We start from the raw sequence: 16,837 nt of genomic DNA, 5'->3' as shown, positions 1-16,837 counted from the left end.
CATTGCACTGCACATTTTTGCACTATTCTTGTTTTGGCATAGCTAATACCATTCATAGCAAACTTCCAAAGCCTAAATAGATATGTATTAGAAGGGAAACACGAAACTATACACAACATAGGATCTCCAGGGCTGTAACTGAGCTCTATAAGCCAGACCATGTGCAGAGACCTTCTCCTCTGTCGCCCTCTGCTGCCTTTTGACAGTAAGAGTACTGTAGAGGTACAGCAAGAGTGTTTACCGACCAGCAGTACTGAAATAGTCTTAGTTCAAATCTTCACTAAAAGTTTATATAAAATGGCAATATACTTTTTTTTTTGTAAGTGGCAATTGCAATATATTGTACCTCCTGTCTAATCTTCCTGGATCAGTGAGGAAATCAGCAGTTGGAGTTAAAGTACCTTGATAATTGAGTTATCTTGTCAGTAAACTCTTGTCTCTATGTCATCGTTCAATATAAAAGTACAGTATATGGCAAAATCAACACCCACAAATCAAAATGGGATGGTCAAATCAGCAACTATCAAGCCCATCCTCAAAAAGACTAATCTTCCTAATGACTCAAATGTTCCCCTTTTGAGTCATGGTTCCTCTCCAGGTTTCTTCCTCTTGGTCTGAGGGAGTTTTTTCTTGCCACTGTTGCCACTGGCTTGCTCAAAAGAGACTCGGCCCGGATCTCTGTAAAGCTGCTTTGTGATATTCGTTGTAAAAGGGGCAATATAAATACATTTTAATTAAATTGAATTATAATATTGTGTGGCTTATATCACAATTGTCAATACAGTACATTTTGTTGTAAATAATAAAAAACATTTAAAGCAAAAAACAAACAAACAAACAAAGAACATCCAAACAAGTAAAAAAAACCCACAAAAAACATTTTGTTGTCTGCTAAAGGAATGTCTTGTTATTTGTCATTTATACTTTGAAATAGCTAAAATGTTTTTACTGTTCTTTACTGTAAATGAACTGCATAAAGCCCTATTATATAGGGTTAATAGTAATAAAACAATATATTAATAAAGTGTGTGCTTATTAGGCTGTTTTCTATGTTGTAATACACTCGTGTCTCATTGTTCCCATTTTCGGTAGAAAAACCTTTAATATCGGTACGTAAATATCGGTTATAATAGAAATTATTATCGCCCTCAGAAAACCGCGGGAGGAGTGCAGTAACCCCCTCCCTCCACTGATGGAACGTCCCGGATTTTGCCGCAGTGGTTGGCGCAGTGATACAACGAAAGCCGCATATCTATTCCTAAGCGGAAGGCGGCAATGTTCCTCCGCCGTAGTAAAGACGAAAAATAGGCTTTTTCTAAAGGGAAAACAAAGTCTTCTCATTTTTTTCTTGTCCCAGTATAATTAACGAAGACGTACTTTAATATTACGCCAATAATGCGGACACGTTTTCTCATCACCTATTAAATCTGTCAGAGCGGGAGAACGCGGTCTATTTTTTTATATCGAAAAGAAGTCCCGCCCGTATTCCGCCATTTCGGTAGACGCTTTGTTAGCAGTCAGTGCGATGGTGGAAATAAACAGTAGCGTGATCGAGTTTGACCAAATTTGAGCCGGAATATCCGTAGGTTTGCATTTCGTTATACAAGAATAAGAAAAGGACCGAACAGCCATTTTAACCCGTTGTATTTGTGCGCGTAAGACGTAACCTAGCTAACGTGAATTGAGCTTCTCGGGTCGGTTAGCTTCTCTCATTAGCTGTAGCTAGCTGGCGGCGTCAGAAGAAAGGAGAGGTCGCCTTCCTCGAAGACCGGCTTCCAGCATTTCGTCTGACTCGTGTTAAACATTTTAATAGGCCTGTCCAGAGTGGCTGACTCGCAGTATTTCTTAGGTAGTGGCCGTCTTTGGTATTTGTTAGCTAGGTAGATATTATTTGTGAGTCGGTAGCGTCGCGCTTGTTTTGGCACCCTGACGACCGCTCGGCGAGACTCGAAGACGGGAGAGATGGCGAGCTCCGTGGGAAACGTGGCCGACAGCACAGGTAAACGTGACACTTCAGGTCGTGTGACCGGGTTCACGTAACCGCCTAGAGCTTCTACTAACGTGACTACAGTGCTGTAGATAACACGTGTACGGTAGGCTAGTTGGTTAGCAGATGATTTGGCTTTCTGTGTGAAGTAGGGTTGGGCAGAACCGTCTGAAATCGCGCTTAGCCTGGATGCGCTTCATTACCGCATATTAACGCCTGGCTGGCTAGCTGGTAGCATAGCTATCTAGCTAGCTAGCTGTTTACAAGAGAAATCACACATGATAACATGCTAAAAAATAACACTAATTAGACGCAGATGACGTCAGTTTGTGTTTTATTCTTGTTCCAGGTCTATAAGACTTAGCTAACGTCGTACAACATCCAGCTAATGTCAGCTATCTACGTAGCTAGCTAGCTAGCTAACAGGGCTAGCTCAATGTGGCCTGGAACATGGAGAATGTAAATACTGCTGGCTACAGTGCAGTTAGCTAGCTATAACATTTATACGATGTGCCACCCAGCCATGTAGCAAACGATACACGTTTAATTGTGGCCCTGTTGTTGGTTTTGTATGTGTTAATGTAGAGATAGCTGTTGATTCTACAGAGGACTAATGCTATTCCAGACGTTTAACAAAATACGCCCCCAAAACACACAGCCACTGACACTTAAACAGGAACAAATGGAGACCAGTTAGCTACTGGTAACCTAGTAAACGTTTAACATCAGCCCTCACTGAAATCTGATCGTTTTGGCTTAGTTTTGGTAGCTACATGTAAAAGCAGTCCTACATAGAACTGAAAAAGAGTCTAAGACACTAGAGGAATCCTTTTTGGTGTTATTTACAAAATGGGACTTCTCTATCATATAAAAGAACCATGTAACCTGGTACCCATTAAACCAGATGTTTTATTTTATGGTTGTATATTAACAGCTGTAAATTGCTAGGCTCTTCGTAGCTAAAATTTATTGAACAAAAACCATCCCTTTTTCAGCTTAAGATGTCTGGCTTATGTGCACTTAGTGTGATGAGAAGTAATGCCACAGAAGCTGCTGAGTTTAGTATAAAGTGATGGTTTTCTATATAGTGTATAGATTTGGATTTGGAGAAGTTTCAGACTTTCTAGTGCACAGTCAGTGAATAAACAGTGTGTGAATTTAAAACCATTCAGAAATGACCTGTAGTTCAGATATTGGCTGAGACTTTATAATACAAGTTAATTAATCAATATTAGTAACCAAAATGGTGGAAGAAGGAAAGCCTGGCAAGGTTGATGTAGAATCTAAGTGAACGGCTTGTGTATGTAGTACTGAAAGGGTTGTTCGTTCTCAAGTTCAATAATACCAGCTCTAACACATCATGGGATCTCGGAGTACTAGTGCATCCTAAAAAAATTAAATAATGTGAAAAAGTTATTATATATTTTATATTCATTTTTTAAAAAAAAATATTTTTGATAAAAAAAAGTTGATGTTGGTTTCCATGAAAGACAGTAAATTACAGACGTTAATGTGTCTGTGATACAGGTTAATTGTTTATCTTATAATTTAGTTGTTTCTGCCTTAATCACAAAGTTTGTAAAGTTATATTTTGCATTAATTAAAACTACGTACTTAAACTATTTCCAGTGCTTCAATTTGTGCCACCTACTTAGAAAAAGACTTTCAGTCAGTAGCAACTGTAGCAAAGACTAATAAGCAAACCAGGGGTGCACATCCTTAATCTGGATATTTTGGGGTATGTAACTGTACACTAGGCTCGTGATGATGAGTTAATGATCCCTTAGTGAACCTGTTTGATTGGGGTGTTGATTGGTGCTGCTGTTTGCAATCTGATGTTCAAACCAAGGATGTTCTCCCGATGCGTTTCTACGATGAGACTTGTATTATTGTTTTAATGTTTTGTTTTTTTTAACACCCCCATCAGCCATAAGGAAAAACTCAATATTGGTGCACTCCTTTAATGAACCTTTACACTGTAGTCATGTATTTACCAAATAGACATTTGGAGAAAGTAAGTAGCCGATAACGTCCATCCAAGCAAAAGCTTGTCTCACCGAGTAGGGTTCTAAAGTGCTAAGAAAGATGTGAATATAAATAGAAACTCTCAGGAGATTAATGCTTGCCTGTTGACACACCTAATCTGTGAACTTCAGTAGATCAATTAAAAAAAAAGAAAAGAAAGAAAACTCTGAAGATGAGAATAGATGGGGGAAAAATGTCCACCAGATTATTCACATGTACCGTACATGTCGACTACAGACATAACTGTCATGCACCTCAGTATCACAAGTGAAATAATAATGTGGGGGGGGAGGTTTTCTGATGGTGCAGGAATAAATGGCAAATCAGCTAAAAGTAAGCAAACTTTCATAAATCTTTGAAAGACAATAGGACATGTAAAAATAATTAGGTGTGTCCACTTTCTTTTTTAAACCTTGTCTTCATCTTTTTACTTGTCTGCACATTTGTTTTCCATTGTTTGAATGCTTGCCCATTGACCGCTTCACCGTAATGTTTATTCAACTGAATCAAAGTGCATCATTTTATTTTGCATCACCATTGTCTCATCACATTCCTGCTTATGCCTCTTTCTCAACATTTGCATTTTTCTTTTATTCAAAGGATGAGTTCAGCATTTAAACCAAACCAATCCACAATATTGATTCAGGGGTCACATCAGGTGATTAAATCACCTATATCACCTATTGGCAAGTCTTGACACTCCCCTTTCAATGAGACTCCAATGGCGCACAATGGGACAGTCTTTAATACTGTACTCATCCTTTAACATTCCCTTAAATTGTAATTAAATATTATGTGAATGAGTTTCTATAGGTTTGTCTTGTACTGTAAGAAACCATTCATAGCATTTACCTTTTGGCCTAAGGCATTTGTCTAGTCTGCATGATAAAGATACTGTTAAAATAAGTCACCTTTTTGTTCTTGTCATTGTTTTTTTTTTATTTTGCTTCATTTCCATTTATTCTAACATGTTGTTTTCCCCCCCTCCTCCTTCGGGTTGTGTTGGTGGCCACAGAACCAACAAAACATATGCTTTCCTTCCAAGGGTTGGCTGAGCTGGCACACCGCGAGTATCAGTCTGGTGATTTCGAGGCAGCAGAGCGCCATTGTATGCAGTTATGGAGACAGGAACCTGACAATACTGGTGTCCTGCTGCTGCTCTCCTCCATCCACTTCCAGTGCCGCAGGCTTGACAGGTGAGGTGGTTCAGGAGGGCCTGTTGCCCTTTCAGTGACCTGCCTGAAGCACAGAGGGCCTGGTCCATTCTTGGTGGGGATGTATGGGCACATCCAGGGAGTGGTGTTTCTTTTGAAAGTCTTTGGGATTTTGGGTCTTTCTCTCACAGGGTTGTTTTGTTATTTACAGGTGGTGGTATAATGTTGCAGGTGTCTTGTGTTTTGCACCATGTATTTGGCATATATTGTGTATATATTGACAGCTTTTAAGGTTTTAATAGCTATGAAGTGGCTGATCTGATTGATGATTTCACCATTAGTAAAAGATTTCTTGTTAGAAATTAACAAAGTTAAAGAAAATGGCAGCCTGCAGGAAATGAAATTTAGATTTAGAAAATTGAGATCTGAATCTAAGTTGATTCATGAGGAAGGTGTCCTAAAGAATTTGAGCCAGTAAACTTTGGTAAATTGACCATACTATTAAAGTGTCCTCTAATCCATAGTCTGTTAAATGCCCATTTAAGCTTCTGTTCTTAATGTGCCCCACTTATCTGCTAACAATAGACTCATTTTCTTCACCTTGTACTGGTGTGCAGGTCGGCGCACTTCAGCACTCTGGCTATCAAGCAGAACCCCATGCTTGCTGAGGCCTACTCAAACCTGGGCAATGTGTACAAGGAACGTGGTCAGCTGCAGGAGGCTATCGAGCACTACCGCCACGCGCTCCGCCTGAAACCAGACTTCATTGATGGCTACATAAACCTGGCTGCGGCCTTGGTTGCTGCAGGGGACATGGAGGGAGCTGTGCAGGCTTATGTGTCTGCTCTCCAGTACAATCCTGTGAGTCATCACAATGTGTGTTTCACAGCCACCTAGCTTAGAGCAACTGTGGTAACTGATAATGAATGATGATTCACTTTTGTTTGTTTTGTTTTTTTTTTCCTTTGTAGGATCTCTATTGTGTGCGCAGTGACTTGGGGAACCTTCTCAAAGCTCTCGGGCGTTTGGAAGAAGCAAAGGTCTGTTTTGACATGTCAGCCTGTGCATGTCTTTTGTTTTTTGAGTTTTCCTCTTTCTTTTTTTCTGTTTTATTTTTTTTCAAATATTGGTTTTTACATACCTTCTTAACCCTTAGTCTTTAACTATCCTTTTGGAGTGAGTGTTTCCTTCTCCACCCAACTCTCTACCCAAGTCCTTTTTCTTGAGTGTGGTGCTCTGTACTCATTTCTTACCCTTACTCTGGCCCACCTCTCCAGCCCCATGCCACCACTCACTCTGCTGCCCAGCAGGCCTATCCTCAGCTCTTCTGCATAGATGGCTACAGAGCTCTCAAGTAGTCTCATTACTTTAAGAGGTTATAAAAAAAACCCTCAAATTTAACTTTATGCACCCTCTTTTTTCCCCCAACATTTTTTTCTTCTTTTTTTTTTTTAAATCCCCCCACAAATGTAGCCTTAACCACTTTCATGACAAATACAGGGATCTCCATATAATTTTTATTTCTTTCTTTAAAGTGGATGCTGACTGGGTTAGAATGCCCCCCTGCCCTTCTCTCCATCACCTTCTCTCCTGCCCTCTCTCACTCCTTCTGCTTCTCTCTTCTTAAACACTGTGCTTCATCCTGGCCTGGCCTTTTTGTCAGTGCCCCTCCACACAGGAAGAAAGGCTGGGGCCTTCTGTGTCTCAACAAATGAAGAATCTTTAAACCAAGATTGCTGTTCTGGCATGTTGTTTCTTTTAGCATTACGGAGGGATTATGCTGGCTCGGTCTTGAAAGACACACAATGCACTGATATATGAAGTTAGTTGATCTTTGCTATGCTAAAAATAAGATGGCTTCTAACCAAAACATGTTTCCGTGTTTTTGTTGTTTTCTTTTGTCTACTGAGAAGCTGTTCAGTCACATTCACCTTCTCGAAAGCTGAAAAACATCCCTTTTGGCAAAAGCTGCAGATTTGCATTGTTCACCCAGCATTAATAACAGCATTGGTATTTGTAGATCGTCATTTATGTAGGCCAGTATGGGGTCAAGCCCCTTAATGGTGGATCTATGGGCGAATCAGATGAAGTTCCTGAGAGAGATCTCTCCTTGTAGGTTAGAAGCCCTCTTATTTGGTGCCTCAGGGGGGAGGAGTGGGGAGGAGCAATGGGGTGCCAGCACCCCTCACATTGGCTCTGTCGCTCTAACCCCCCGCGCGCTTGCTCAGGGCCCGTGGAGTGTGCGCGCTGAGAGCTGCCTGTCTGACCCTCCAGCCAAGCCTACTAATGCTCTGAGGGCCCCCACAGTGTCTTAGCAAGTAACTGGCCCCTTGTTAAGTCCCTAGTGGTCCACTGTTTTTCTTCACCCCCAAATTTTTCCTTCACTGCAGAATGACTGATTGGCATTTGGGAGGTTTTGGGTGTTATCTCTTGTCAACACTGTGACGTTGGCCCTGGGCTGTGTCAGGCAGGCAGCTCCCTATTTGCACTCCACTGCACGCGTCAGAAGCGATGATAGAGAGAAAGAAATACACATGCGCAGCACAAGCATTGACCTCTTTATTTCAGAGTTGTGGAGGCTTCTAGATTCAAATCATTAAACCACAGACTTTTTTTCTTTACCCATTGGCCAGGATTCAAGAAAGCAGGACAGGATAAAGCAAGCAGATGTATTGCACCATGTAAACTAAGAGTTTAAACTAAAGGAAGGAAAAGAATTCATGATTATTTTCTCTCACTTTTGTCTCTCCAAGTATGATTAATGTTATGATTTTAATATTATCCCCAAACAAATGTGTTCAGTTCATTTGGGGAAGATCAAGCCAGTTAGCCTCCCTCCTTGGTCTACATTAGAAATAAGGTAAATTAATTTAGGTCATTTTGTTTAAGAAACATAACAGAAAGCCTTTCTTCTCTCTTGTCCCCCTGTAAGCATTTTCTTTTCACTTTTTGAAGTTGAAATCCTATGCATTGCATGAGTGAAAATTGAGTAGGACATTTTATTCATTTTTTCCCCTTTTGCTTTGTTTCTGTGAATAGTTTTTTTTTTTTTTTATTTCCATATGAAAAGAATGTATTGATTGCCAACTTTTACTAACGGTCTTGTTTTCTTATTTTGTCTCTTTTGGTTTTTTCCACCACTGATATTGTTATTTAGAAGGTTTCAGGTGGGTGACACAATTCCTGCGTAGGTGCGGTCCGGCGGAAAGGAACACTAGGGCAGCATCAGTCCTCTCCTCTTCTTCCAGCTGCGGCCGCCCCCCCCAGACAAAGTCCAAAAATATGGTAACGGGTTTGTAACTGCCAAAAAAATAAAAATAAAAAAAATTCTACATGAGTTCTTCTGTCTTGTGGCTACATTTGAAGAACAAAAGAGAACAAAAGAAAAAAAGTAATTGAAAGAAAGGAAAAAAGTATTATTTAAAATTCCTCTGTATAAAATTAACACCGGCCAACTAAGTAATTAAAAGAAACATGGATTGGATGCAGTAAGCAAACAAAAACACAGTAAGAACCCTCTAACTCTTACTTGTTAATTATTTTTTCCTGTTGCTTTGGTTTATCATTTTTTTCCTCTTGATTTGGAGTTGCAGCGTTCTGCTGAGCAGATGATGCGCTGTGAGTCTGCAGCGACGCAGGGGCTGCGCAGCGACAAAACACCCTATATTGCGACCCAAAGGCGCGCGTGCGCAACAGACGCTCCACCTTCCCCTCCCCCCCCGGCCAGTGGACCGCAGACCTTCCTGCCCATCCTGCTAGCATGGCACCCAGTGGACCTCCAACCCAACCCAGGACACCATTGGCGACATTTGTAACAATAGCTTGCTTACGCTCAGTATATCCCCCTCAAAGTCAAGTCTAATGGAGTTGACCTTAACCTTGGCCTCCCTTTACCGTGTTTCTGAGGGGTGGTGGGTTTCAGAGAGTGTGCCAGACTGATGGGCTCGGGAGTACATGGCTTTAGGTCTGCGGTCTGCTGTAAAAGCCGGAGTAAGCGCTGGCGAAAAGCAGGCGAAGCGCGAGCGGCGACCGCGGTGTGGCAAGACACAAAAGCCGCCCGTGTGGCATTTTGCGCTTGCATTACAGGGACCTCCATCTACATGCTGCACAGGCATTTAAGGTTGTGCTTGTTAATGTAGTTGTCTATCAGGATTTTGTTTTTGAAATGACTTTGTACATCCTATACTTTTACTAGCATAATACGAAATTAAAATTATGGTTTATTCTTGATGTGTCTCGTAACTACTTTTATTTTCACTGTTGAGACCATAACTGAAGAATGTCAGTCGGCATGTAGGTGCTGGTCAGATTTGCGCAGCGCAGGAAAAAGCGTGCAGCTTAGCGCGGCAGAATGGTGCGCTTGCGAGCCCACGCTGTAGACTCACTTTTTGCTTTTAGGAAAACAGATTCTAACTCTGGTTTTCTCTGCCCTTTTTGTTTTCTTCCTTTTTATTCAATCTCTTATTTTCTTTTACAACCCCCATCTCCCCTGTCTGCTCTACTGCTCCTCTCTGTCCCTCTTTCTTCTGTTTTCATATTTAACCCGTTAAAGGCTTGCTACCTGAAGGCCATCGAGACTCAGCCAAACTTTGCTGTGGCGTGGAGCAACCTGGGCTGCGTTTTTAATGCCCAGGGAGAGATCTGGCTTGCCATTCATCATTTTGAAAAGGTAATTTGGCTTGCATACATAAGTGCTGAAGCAACTTGAAGACATGCACTTCTGTAACATTGTTAATATTGTTGGTGGACTTTTGTTTGTTTTGCAGGCAGTGACTTTGGATCCTAACTTTTTGGATGCTTACATCAACTTGGGCAATGTACTTAAGGAAGCCCGCATCTTTGACAGGTAAAAATGTACAGTGTTAACTGAATTTTGTTGTAAATTATATTAAAGTTTTATGGGCAGGGTTTTCGGTCATGATGAGAAATGTTGTTCATTACAGAGCTGTTGCTGGGTACTTACGAGCCCTCAGCCTGAGTCCCAACCATGCTGTGGTCCATGGCAACCTGGCCTGCGTGTACTACGAACAGGGTTTAATCGACCTTGCTATTGACACCTACCGACGTGCCATTGAGCTGCAGCCTCACTTCCCTGATGCTTATTGCAATCTTGCCAATGCATTGAAAGAGAAAGGCAATGTAAGGAACTGTTGTTTTTTTTTGTTTTGTTTTAAATGGATAACCGTGATGTCAACAGTATTGCCTGGGTTGGCCTAGTCTCCTTGTAGCCAAGGCTAATAATTTGTCCTTTTGTCAGGTGTCTGAGGCAGAGGAATGCTACAACACAGCTTTGCGTCTGTGCCCCACACATGCAGACTCTCTCAACAACTTGGCCAACATCAAAAGGGAGCAAGGTAACATTGAGGAGGCTGTACAACTCTACCGGAAGGCTCTGGAGGTAAGAGTCTGAGACTTGTTCTGTGGATATCTGATAGATTTCCTGTCATATTTTCATTCTATCTGAAGGCATATATTTGCATACCTCAGCTCAAGGGATGCTTCTTTGTGTTTGACAGGTGTTCCCAGAGTTTGCTGCTGCCCACTCCAACCTTGCAAGTGTCCTTCAGCAGCAGGGCAAGCTCCAGGAAGCCCTAATGCACTACAAAGAAGCTATTAGGCAAGCTTTAAAAAAAAAAAAAAAAATTTTTGATATCTCAGATAGATAGATCGATATCCCTTCTCTAACCAAAGACAATAATACTTTATCTTTAAACAACTTTACAGGATCAGCCCCACCTTTGCTGATGCATACTCCAACATGGGGAACACCCTAAAAGAAATGCAGGACGTGCAAGGGGCACTGCAGTGCTACACACGTGCCATTCAGATCAATCCTGCTTTTGCAGATGCGCACAGCAACCTGGCTTCCATCCACAAGGTATTTTTTAATACAGATTTGGGGTAGTAAAGGTTTCTAATTCAATTTTGAATAATTAAGTCAATCTGAATCTATGTGCTTTACCCCATAGGACTCTGGGAACATTCCAGAAGCAATTGCCTCGTACCGCACTGCTCTGAAGCTCAAGCCTGACTTCCCTGATGCTTACTGCAATCTTGCTCACTGTCTACAGGTACATATTTTCCTTCATAATTTTTTTTTGATAGTTAGATTTTTTTGATAGTTTCTTCTGTTTATATAAAAAAATAACCAACCTTTGCCTTCAGATTGTGTGTGACTGGACTGACTATGATGAGCGCATGAAGAAATTGGTGAGCATTGTAGCTGACCAGCTGGAAAAGAACCGTCTGCCCTCAGTACACCCCCACCATAGCATGTTATATCCTCTTTCCCACGGCTTCCGCAAAGCCATTGCTGAGAGACATGGCAATCTCTGTTTGGACAAGGTACACCACAGCACAGTATTCTTCTGTCAGTTCAAGAAATATTTTCACATAAAGGATTTTGCATTTCTTTTAACTCTTCTGATGATCTGTGCTACAGATCAACGCTCTTCATAAACCTGCCTATGAGCATCCCAAGGACCTGAAGGCCAGTGGAGGCCGTTTGCGTGTTGGCTATGTCAGCTCTGACTTTGGCAACCACCCCACTTCTCACCTCATGCAGTCCATTCCTGGCATGCATAACTCTGAGAAGTTTGAGGTTGGTCCAGTTTTTGAATGTGCATCTAAAGTGCTTGTGGTTTAAAGGAAGATCGGTACACTAACAGTTACATTTTGCTTCATAGGTGTTCTGTTATGCTCTCAGTCCTGATGACAGCACAAACTTCCGAGTCAAAGTGATGGCTGAAGCTCACCATTTTACTGACCTCTCCCAAGTAAGAACTTAAAAACAAACTAATCTGGACTGTACTGTTTGTTTCCATTTGTTTGTTAACACAGTGTTTTGCCCCTGATTTTTAATTATTATTATTTTAATTGCATAGATCCCTTGCAATGGCAAGGCTGCAGACAGGATCCAACAAGATGGAGTTCACATCCTTGTCAACATGAATGGTTACACCAAAGGTGCTCGCAATGAGCTGTTTGCCCTACGTCCAGCTCCCATTCAGGTACACAGTTGATAATTGACATAGGCATGATTGCATGTATTAATTGAGAATTCGGATTAATCATATGAGTACTTTCATTTTAGGCTATGTGGCTTGGGTACCCAGGCACCAGTGGAGCTCCTTTCATGGACTACATAATTACAGATAAAGAGACCTCTCCAGCTGACCTTGCTGAGCAGTACTCTGAAAAAATGGCCTACATGCCCAACACATTCTTTATTGGAGACCATGCCAACATGTTCCCCCACCTCAAGGTAAGAATATTGTTTTTGAGCTGGGGAGGAAAATTGTGTTTCATGGTGCAGATTTTTCAGTGTTTGCCTTTGTGCTCTCTAGAAAAAGGCTGTGATTGACTTCAAGTCAAATGGACACATTTTCGACAATCGCATTGTGCTGAACGGCATTGATCTCAAGGCTTTCTTAGACAGCCTGCCAGATGTGAAAGTCATCAAGGTAAGTAAATAATCATAGAACTCTATAATAAACTTTATATTTAGAGATGTGGTGTGTTTGATTTGAGGTTGATTTGAGATCTTGTTTCAGATGGAGTGTGATGGCCAGGAAGCCCCAGACAGTAATGGAGCCCTCTCCATGCCAGTCATCCCTATGAACACTGCTGCTGAGGCTATTATCAACATGATTAACCAGGGCCAGATCCAGGTCACCATCAATGGTTTCACTGTCAGCAATGGCCTGGCAACCACTCAGGTACTGTTTACTGAATACCGAGTCAGAGAATACCGGGATTCAGATCCTGCTGGCTAAGTTCCTTCTTGCATGTGGGTGCTGTTATTTGATTTCTTAACTGTTGGTTGTGGTTTGGCTCATGGCCTTAGTGTGCACTCTAATTTATATAAACGTGGGCAAGGTTGCTTGTTTGTTGATTTTTGTCCTGATTGACAGTTGTCAGATGCTGATACAATAGTGTTGAACAGCAGTGTGGCAAGTAGCATTATCTGTGTGCTTTGGTGATCTCTGGATTTGTCCAATGAAAAATAAAAATGCCTAGTTTTCCCGCAGGGTTATCCTGAACATAATTCTAAACCCCTCTCCCAGATCTGCATGTGTTCTTGATTGGTGCCTGAATCACACATGGAAGATCGAGTAAAGCGAATCCCACCCTTTCATAATACACTACATTTGTAGTGGACAGGGATGGAATATCACTACATGTTGTTGTTTTTCAGATTTTTACTCTCGAGGAGGTTGTAGTATCTGGGACTGTAGCCTTGCAGGTATGGCATTTTAGCTGGTCCAGAAGAGTGCACTGAGGCGGAATATGCAATAGCAACATAATCTCAAATTCCTCAGTTGTCCTGGGTCTTTTACATAGCTGTAGGTGACCCACAACATGGGACTGGAGTTGTGGTTTGTGTAAAAGGTCACCAAGTCGTGTTTAGACTGACATTTTATGTTTGTTAGGGTGATGGGTGGGTAGCTTGATCAATTTTGTAAATAACATTGTTAAATATATTCATGACAATCTATTTTTTTATGTAAAATGATTTGAGGTTTAAAGACATTAATCTAGGATGTTCCTTTCCAATATAATAAGCTTTGTTTTCATTGAAGTGTACTTTGCTGTTTTCACCAGAGCAGAACTTTTTACTATGGGTCCTTGGGGAACGTGTTGTTGATTTCAGTACTTTTTGGTATTTAGAATAGTGCCTCCAGCACATTAGTTTGCAGGAGGGCTTGGGCATGCTTATTAACCAACAGCAGATGAAACAGTAGCAAATCTCCCTGGTTGCACTAAATATAGAGCAGATTGCAAATTATTGTGGTCAGCATTTGCTCTTAGGTTTGTCTTTGATTTTTGTGAGAGAACACCCTTATTATGCATTTATGACTTTATATTATGACTTTTAGCAGATGCGGTTATGTTGTGCAAAATGACAGCTACTTAATATTAATACTTTAGCCTTGTTGAAGTTGATCAATAGCAGACCTCTGTCTGAATGCCTTCAGTAAACGCAGGGCACATATCATTCCTCTGTTTAACCCTTGGCACATGTTTGTACCCTTCTTTATTTCTCTTCCTTAATAGATCAATAACAAGGCTGCCACAGGAGAGGAAGTTCCCAGAACGATTGTGGTGACAACCCGTTCTCAGTATGGTCTGCCTGAAGATTCCATTGTCTATTGTAACTTCAACCAGCTGTACAAGATTGACCCTCCAACTTTGCAGATGTGGGCTAATGTAAGTACTGACAAACTCCCATCCCTAGTTTTCAATGAGACCTTGGAAATGGAAGAACAGTGAATCAATCACAAACTTAAAGGTTTTCATCATGTCCTGTTTTGTTCCAGATTCTGAAGCGTGTGCCCAACAGCGTGCTTTGGCTGCTGCGCTTCCCAGCTGTGGGTGAGCCCAACATCCAACAGTATGCCCAGAATATGGGCCTTCCTGCCAGTCGCATCATCTTCTCCCCTGTGGCACCCAAAGAGGAGCATGTAAGGCGTGGTCAGCTGGCTGATGTGTGCCTTGACACACCGCTCTGCAACGGCCACACCACTGGCATGGATGTCCTCTGGGCTGGAACACCCATGGTTACAATGCCAGGTAAGTCACATGCACTATAAACAGGTGTCTCCTGTTGGCTGCTGCTCCAGATTGCCAACTTTACAGAGAAGGAAGAAACTTTGCCATTAGAATTTGACACTGTGTATACAGCTGCCAATATCACTTGTCCCCAATCACCAAGTCTGCCAATATCACCAATGTCATTTTTGCTACATATATTTAGCAGTGGCGGGCAGTTAAGTGTGCAAAGGAATTTTAATTTGAAATGACTGATTCAGGAAGCGAAATAAAGACAGGAATTTAATTAATCAAGACTACAGAAAGAAAAAAACATCTGTATGACAATACTGTGTTTTACAGGAGAGACGCTTGCCTCCCGAGTGGCTGCCTCTCAGTTGACTTGCCTTGGCTGTCCTGAACTCATCGCCCAAAGCCGCCAGGAGTATGAGGATGTTGCTGTTAAGCTTGGCACTGACATGGAATTGTAAGTCAACTTTCCCAATTACTTCCATTACTCAGAATTCAAAGATGCCAGCATGTAAAAAAAAAACCTCCTTTTCTTGTCTTCTGCAGCCTGAAGAAGATTCGTTCCCGCGTGTGGAGGCAGCGCATCGGCAGCCCGCTCTTCAACACCAAGCAGTACACCATGGACTTGGAACGCCTCTACCTGCAGATGTGGGAGCATCATGCCAGTGGTGCTAAGCCTGACCACCTTCTCAAGATGCAGACCATTGAGAGCAGTGAAAGCACCTGAACTGTTTTGTGGCCGCATGCCCTCCCCTCCCCTCTGGACCTTTTCCCTCAGTCAGCTACCTAACTTCCCATGCACCCCACCCCCAGATTTTTTTTTTTCCAGTGTCAGAGACTCTATAGAGCCTGCAGTTGAGCACCATCATGATGATCTGACCATCCAGCCACAGCTTTCATTCCTGCGAGCCAGCAAGGAGAGTGAAACACTTGAACTCCTTTACTGAGACTCCTTCCCTCAAAAGTCCTGTTCACACTGGCTTCACTCCAGCTGCTTCTCTCTTCTGCTTGTGTGTGGAATCTGAAAGGGACTTAAAGAGTCCCCTTAGGTTAAATTGTGATCTACATGTTTATAGATGAAGGTTTTTCTTTTTGTCTTCAAGGGTCAGAGGCACTGTGATGGACCTTGGAACTTTGACATGCTACTAAAATGAATGATTGGCTTTAACATGCTAACATGAACATTAGCCTTTTTAGTTGGCAGATGTGCTTCTTTATCTGTTTTAGCTTGTTCATCATGACCCTGAATAGATGTGGTAAAGACGTGTGGATGGAAATGATTGCTTTTCCGCCTCACTAATTGCCCACGTCTTGGATTTCTTTCCCCCATGTCATTTATCGTTAAACTCTCAGTTGTATCATTTCATAAAAACGTGCTCAAAGTGTCTGTATGGACAAATTAGACTGGAGAGCTTCTCAGTACACAGTCTAAAAAAAATGGTCTGCAAACTGTCCCAGTATTGACCTTACTTGCTGATTTGTTTTATTATTTTTACCAGGAAAGGTGTAGGTAAGTATTTTCTAAGCTGTCTTCCTGTCAATCATTTTATTTATGTCCTGTCAAAAAAGTTCTGTGAGGCTCTTAAACCGAAATAAAGAAATGTGGCAAACCTTCGATGTGAGTTGTACGTGGTTTAAATTCTGTATGTTTCTTTATGGCGGGGGTTAACTAGAATGAGAACTGTGGATACTTACACCACCTTGTCAAAGTGGCTGAGCTTTTCTTGTGGTCTCAATGTTTCTGTGGATTCCATAATTTTGCATTTGCATTTGCATTTTTCAGGCTGTAAGACTACTCCTTTCCATGTCTCTTATCTTGCCTCACAGACATGTGTCTGTTTGTAAACCAAGGACAGAAGGCACGTGCCACAGGACTGCTCTGCTCAGCATAGGGCTACACAAAATGCACCAAATTAGATTAAGCTTTATTTTTATTGAGCAAGTGCAAGCAAATAAAATGCTTCTATCCAAACGTGCAAATACATGATTATATGACGTGCTTGTTGAACAGTATGACGTCGAGTTTTAAAAGGTTAAGAGCAAAAGGGCATAATTTAAGTAGGGACATAAACATGACCTAGACATGTGCGCAGATGGCGAAGACCAGCCA

The 16,837-nt window shown here is 41.7% G+C and overlaps 1 protein-coding gene across 4 annotated transcripts; it reads left to right on the top strand.

Annotated features, from left to right (window-relative positions):
- Positions 1-1,490: 1,490 nt before the first annotated feature.
- On the top strand, positions 1,491-16,342 carry LOC140541586 (UDP-N-acetylglucosamine--peptide N-acetylglucosaminyltransferase 110 kDa subunit). 4 transcript variants are annotated; one of them, XM_072664288.1, is made up of 23 exons: positions 1,491-1,999; positions 5,058-5,208; positions 5,784-6,027; positions 6,138-6,206; positions 9,719-9,835; positions 9,933-10,012; positions 10,110-10,305; positions 10,424-10,564; positions 10,683-10,783; positions 10,891-11,044; positions 11,136-11,237; positions 11,332-11,511; positions 11,609-11,767; positions 11,853-11,942; positions 12,051-12,176; positions 12,260-12,430; positions 12,513-12,629; positions 12,720-12,884; positions 13,364-13,411; positions 14,224-14,376; positions 14,487-14,739; positions 15,061-15,184; positions 15,274-16,342. In XM_072664288.1, the coding sequence occupies exons 1-23, from the start codon at positions 1,963-1,965 to the stop codon at positions 15,452-15,454; spliced, it is 3,159 nt and encodes a 1,052-aa protein (XP_072520389.1). In that variant the 5' UTR covers positions 1,491-1,962; the 3' UTR covers positions 15,455-16,342. The 4 variants fall into 4 exon arrangements, with proteins under 4 accessions (XP_072520389.1, XP_072520388.1, XP_072520391.1 ...); XM_072664287.1 differs by having other exon boundaries at positions 5,028-5,208; XM_072664290.1 differs by lacking the exon at positions 13,364-13,411.
- Positions 16,343-16,837: the final 495 nt, after the last annotated feature.

The sequence above is a fragment of the Salminus brasiliensis genome, chromosome 19 (assembly GCF_030463535.1).
Source record: "Salminus brasiliensis chromosome 19, fSalBra1.hap2, whole genome shotgun sequence".
NCBI lineage: Eukaryota > Metazoa > Chordata > Actinopteri > Characiformes > Bryconidae > Salminus > Salminus brasiliensis.
This window is presented reverse-complemented; position numbering and strand designations above follow the sequence as displayed.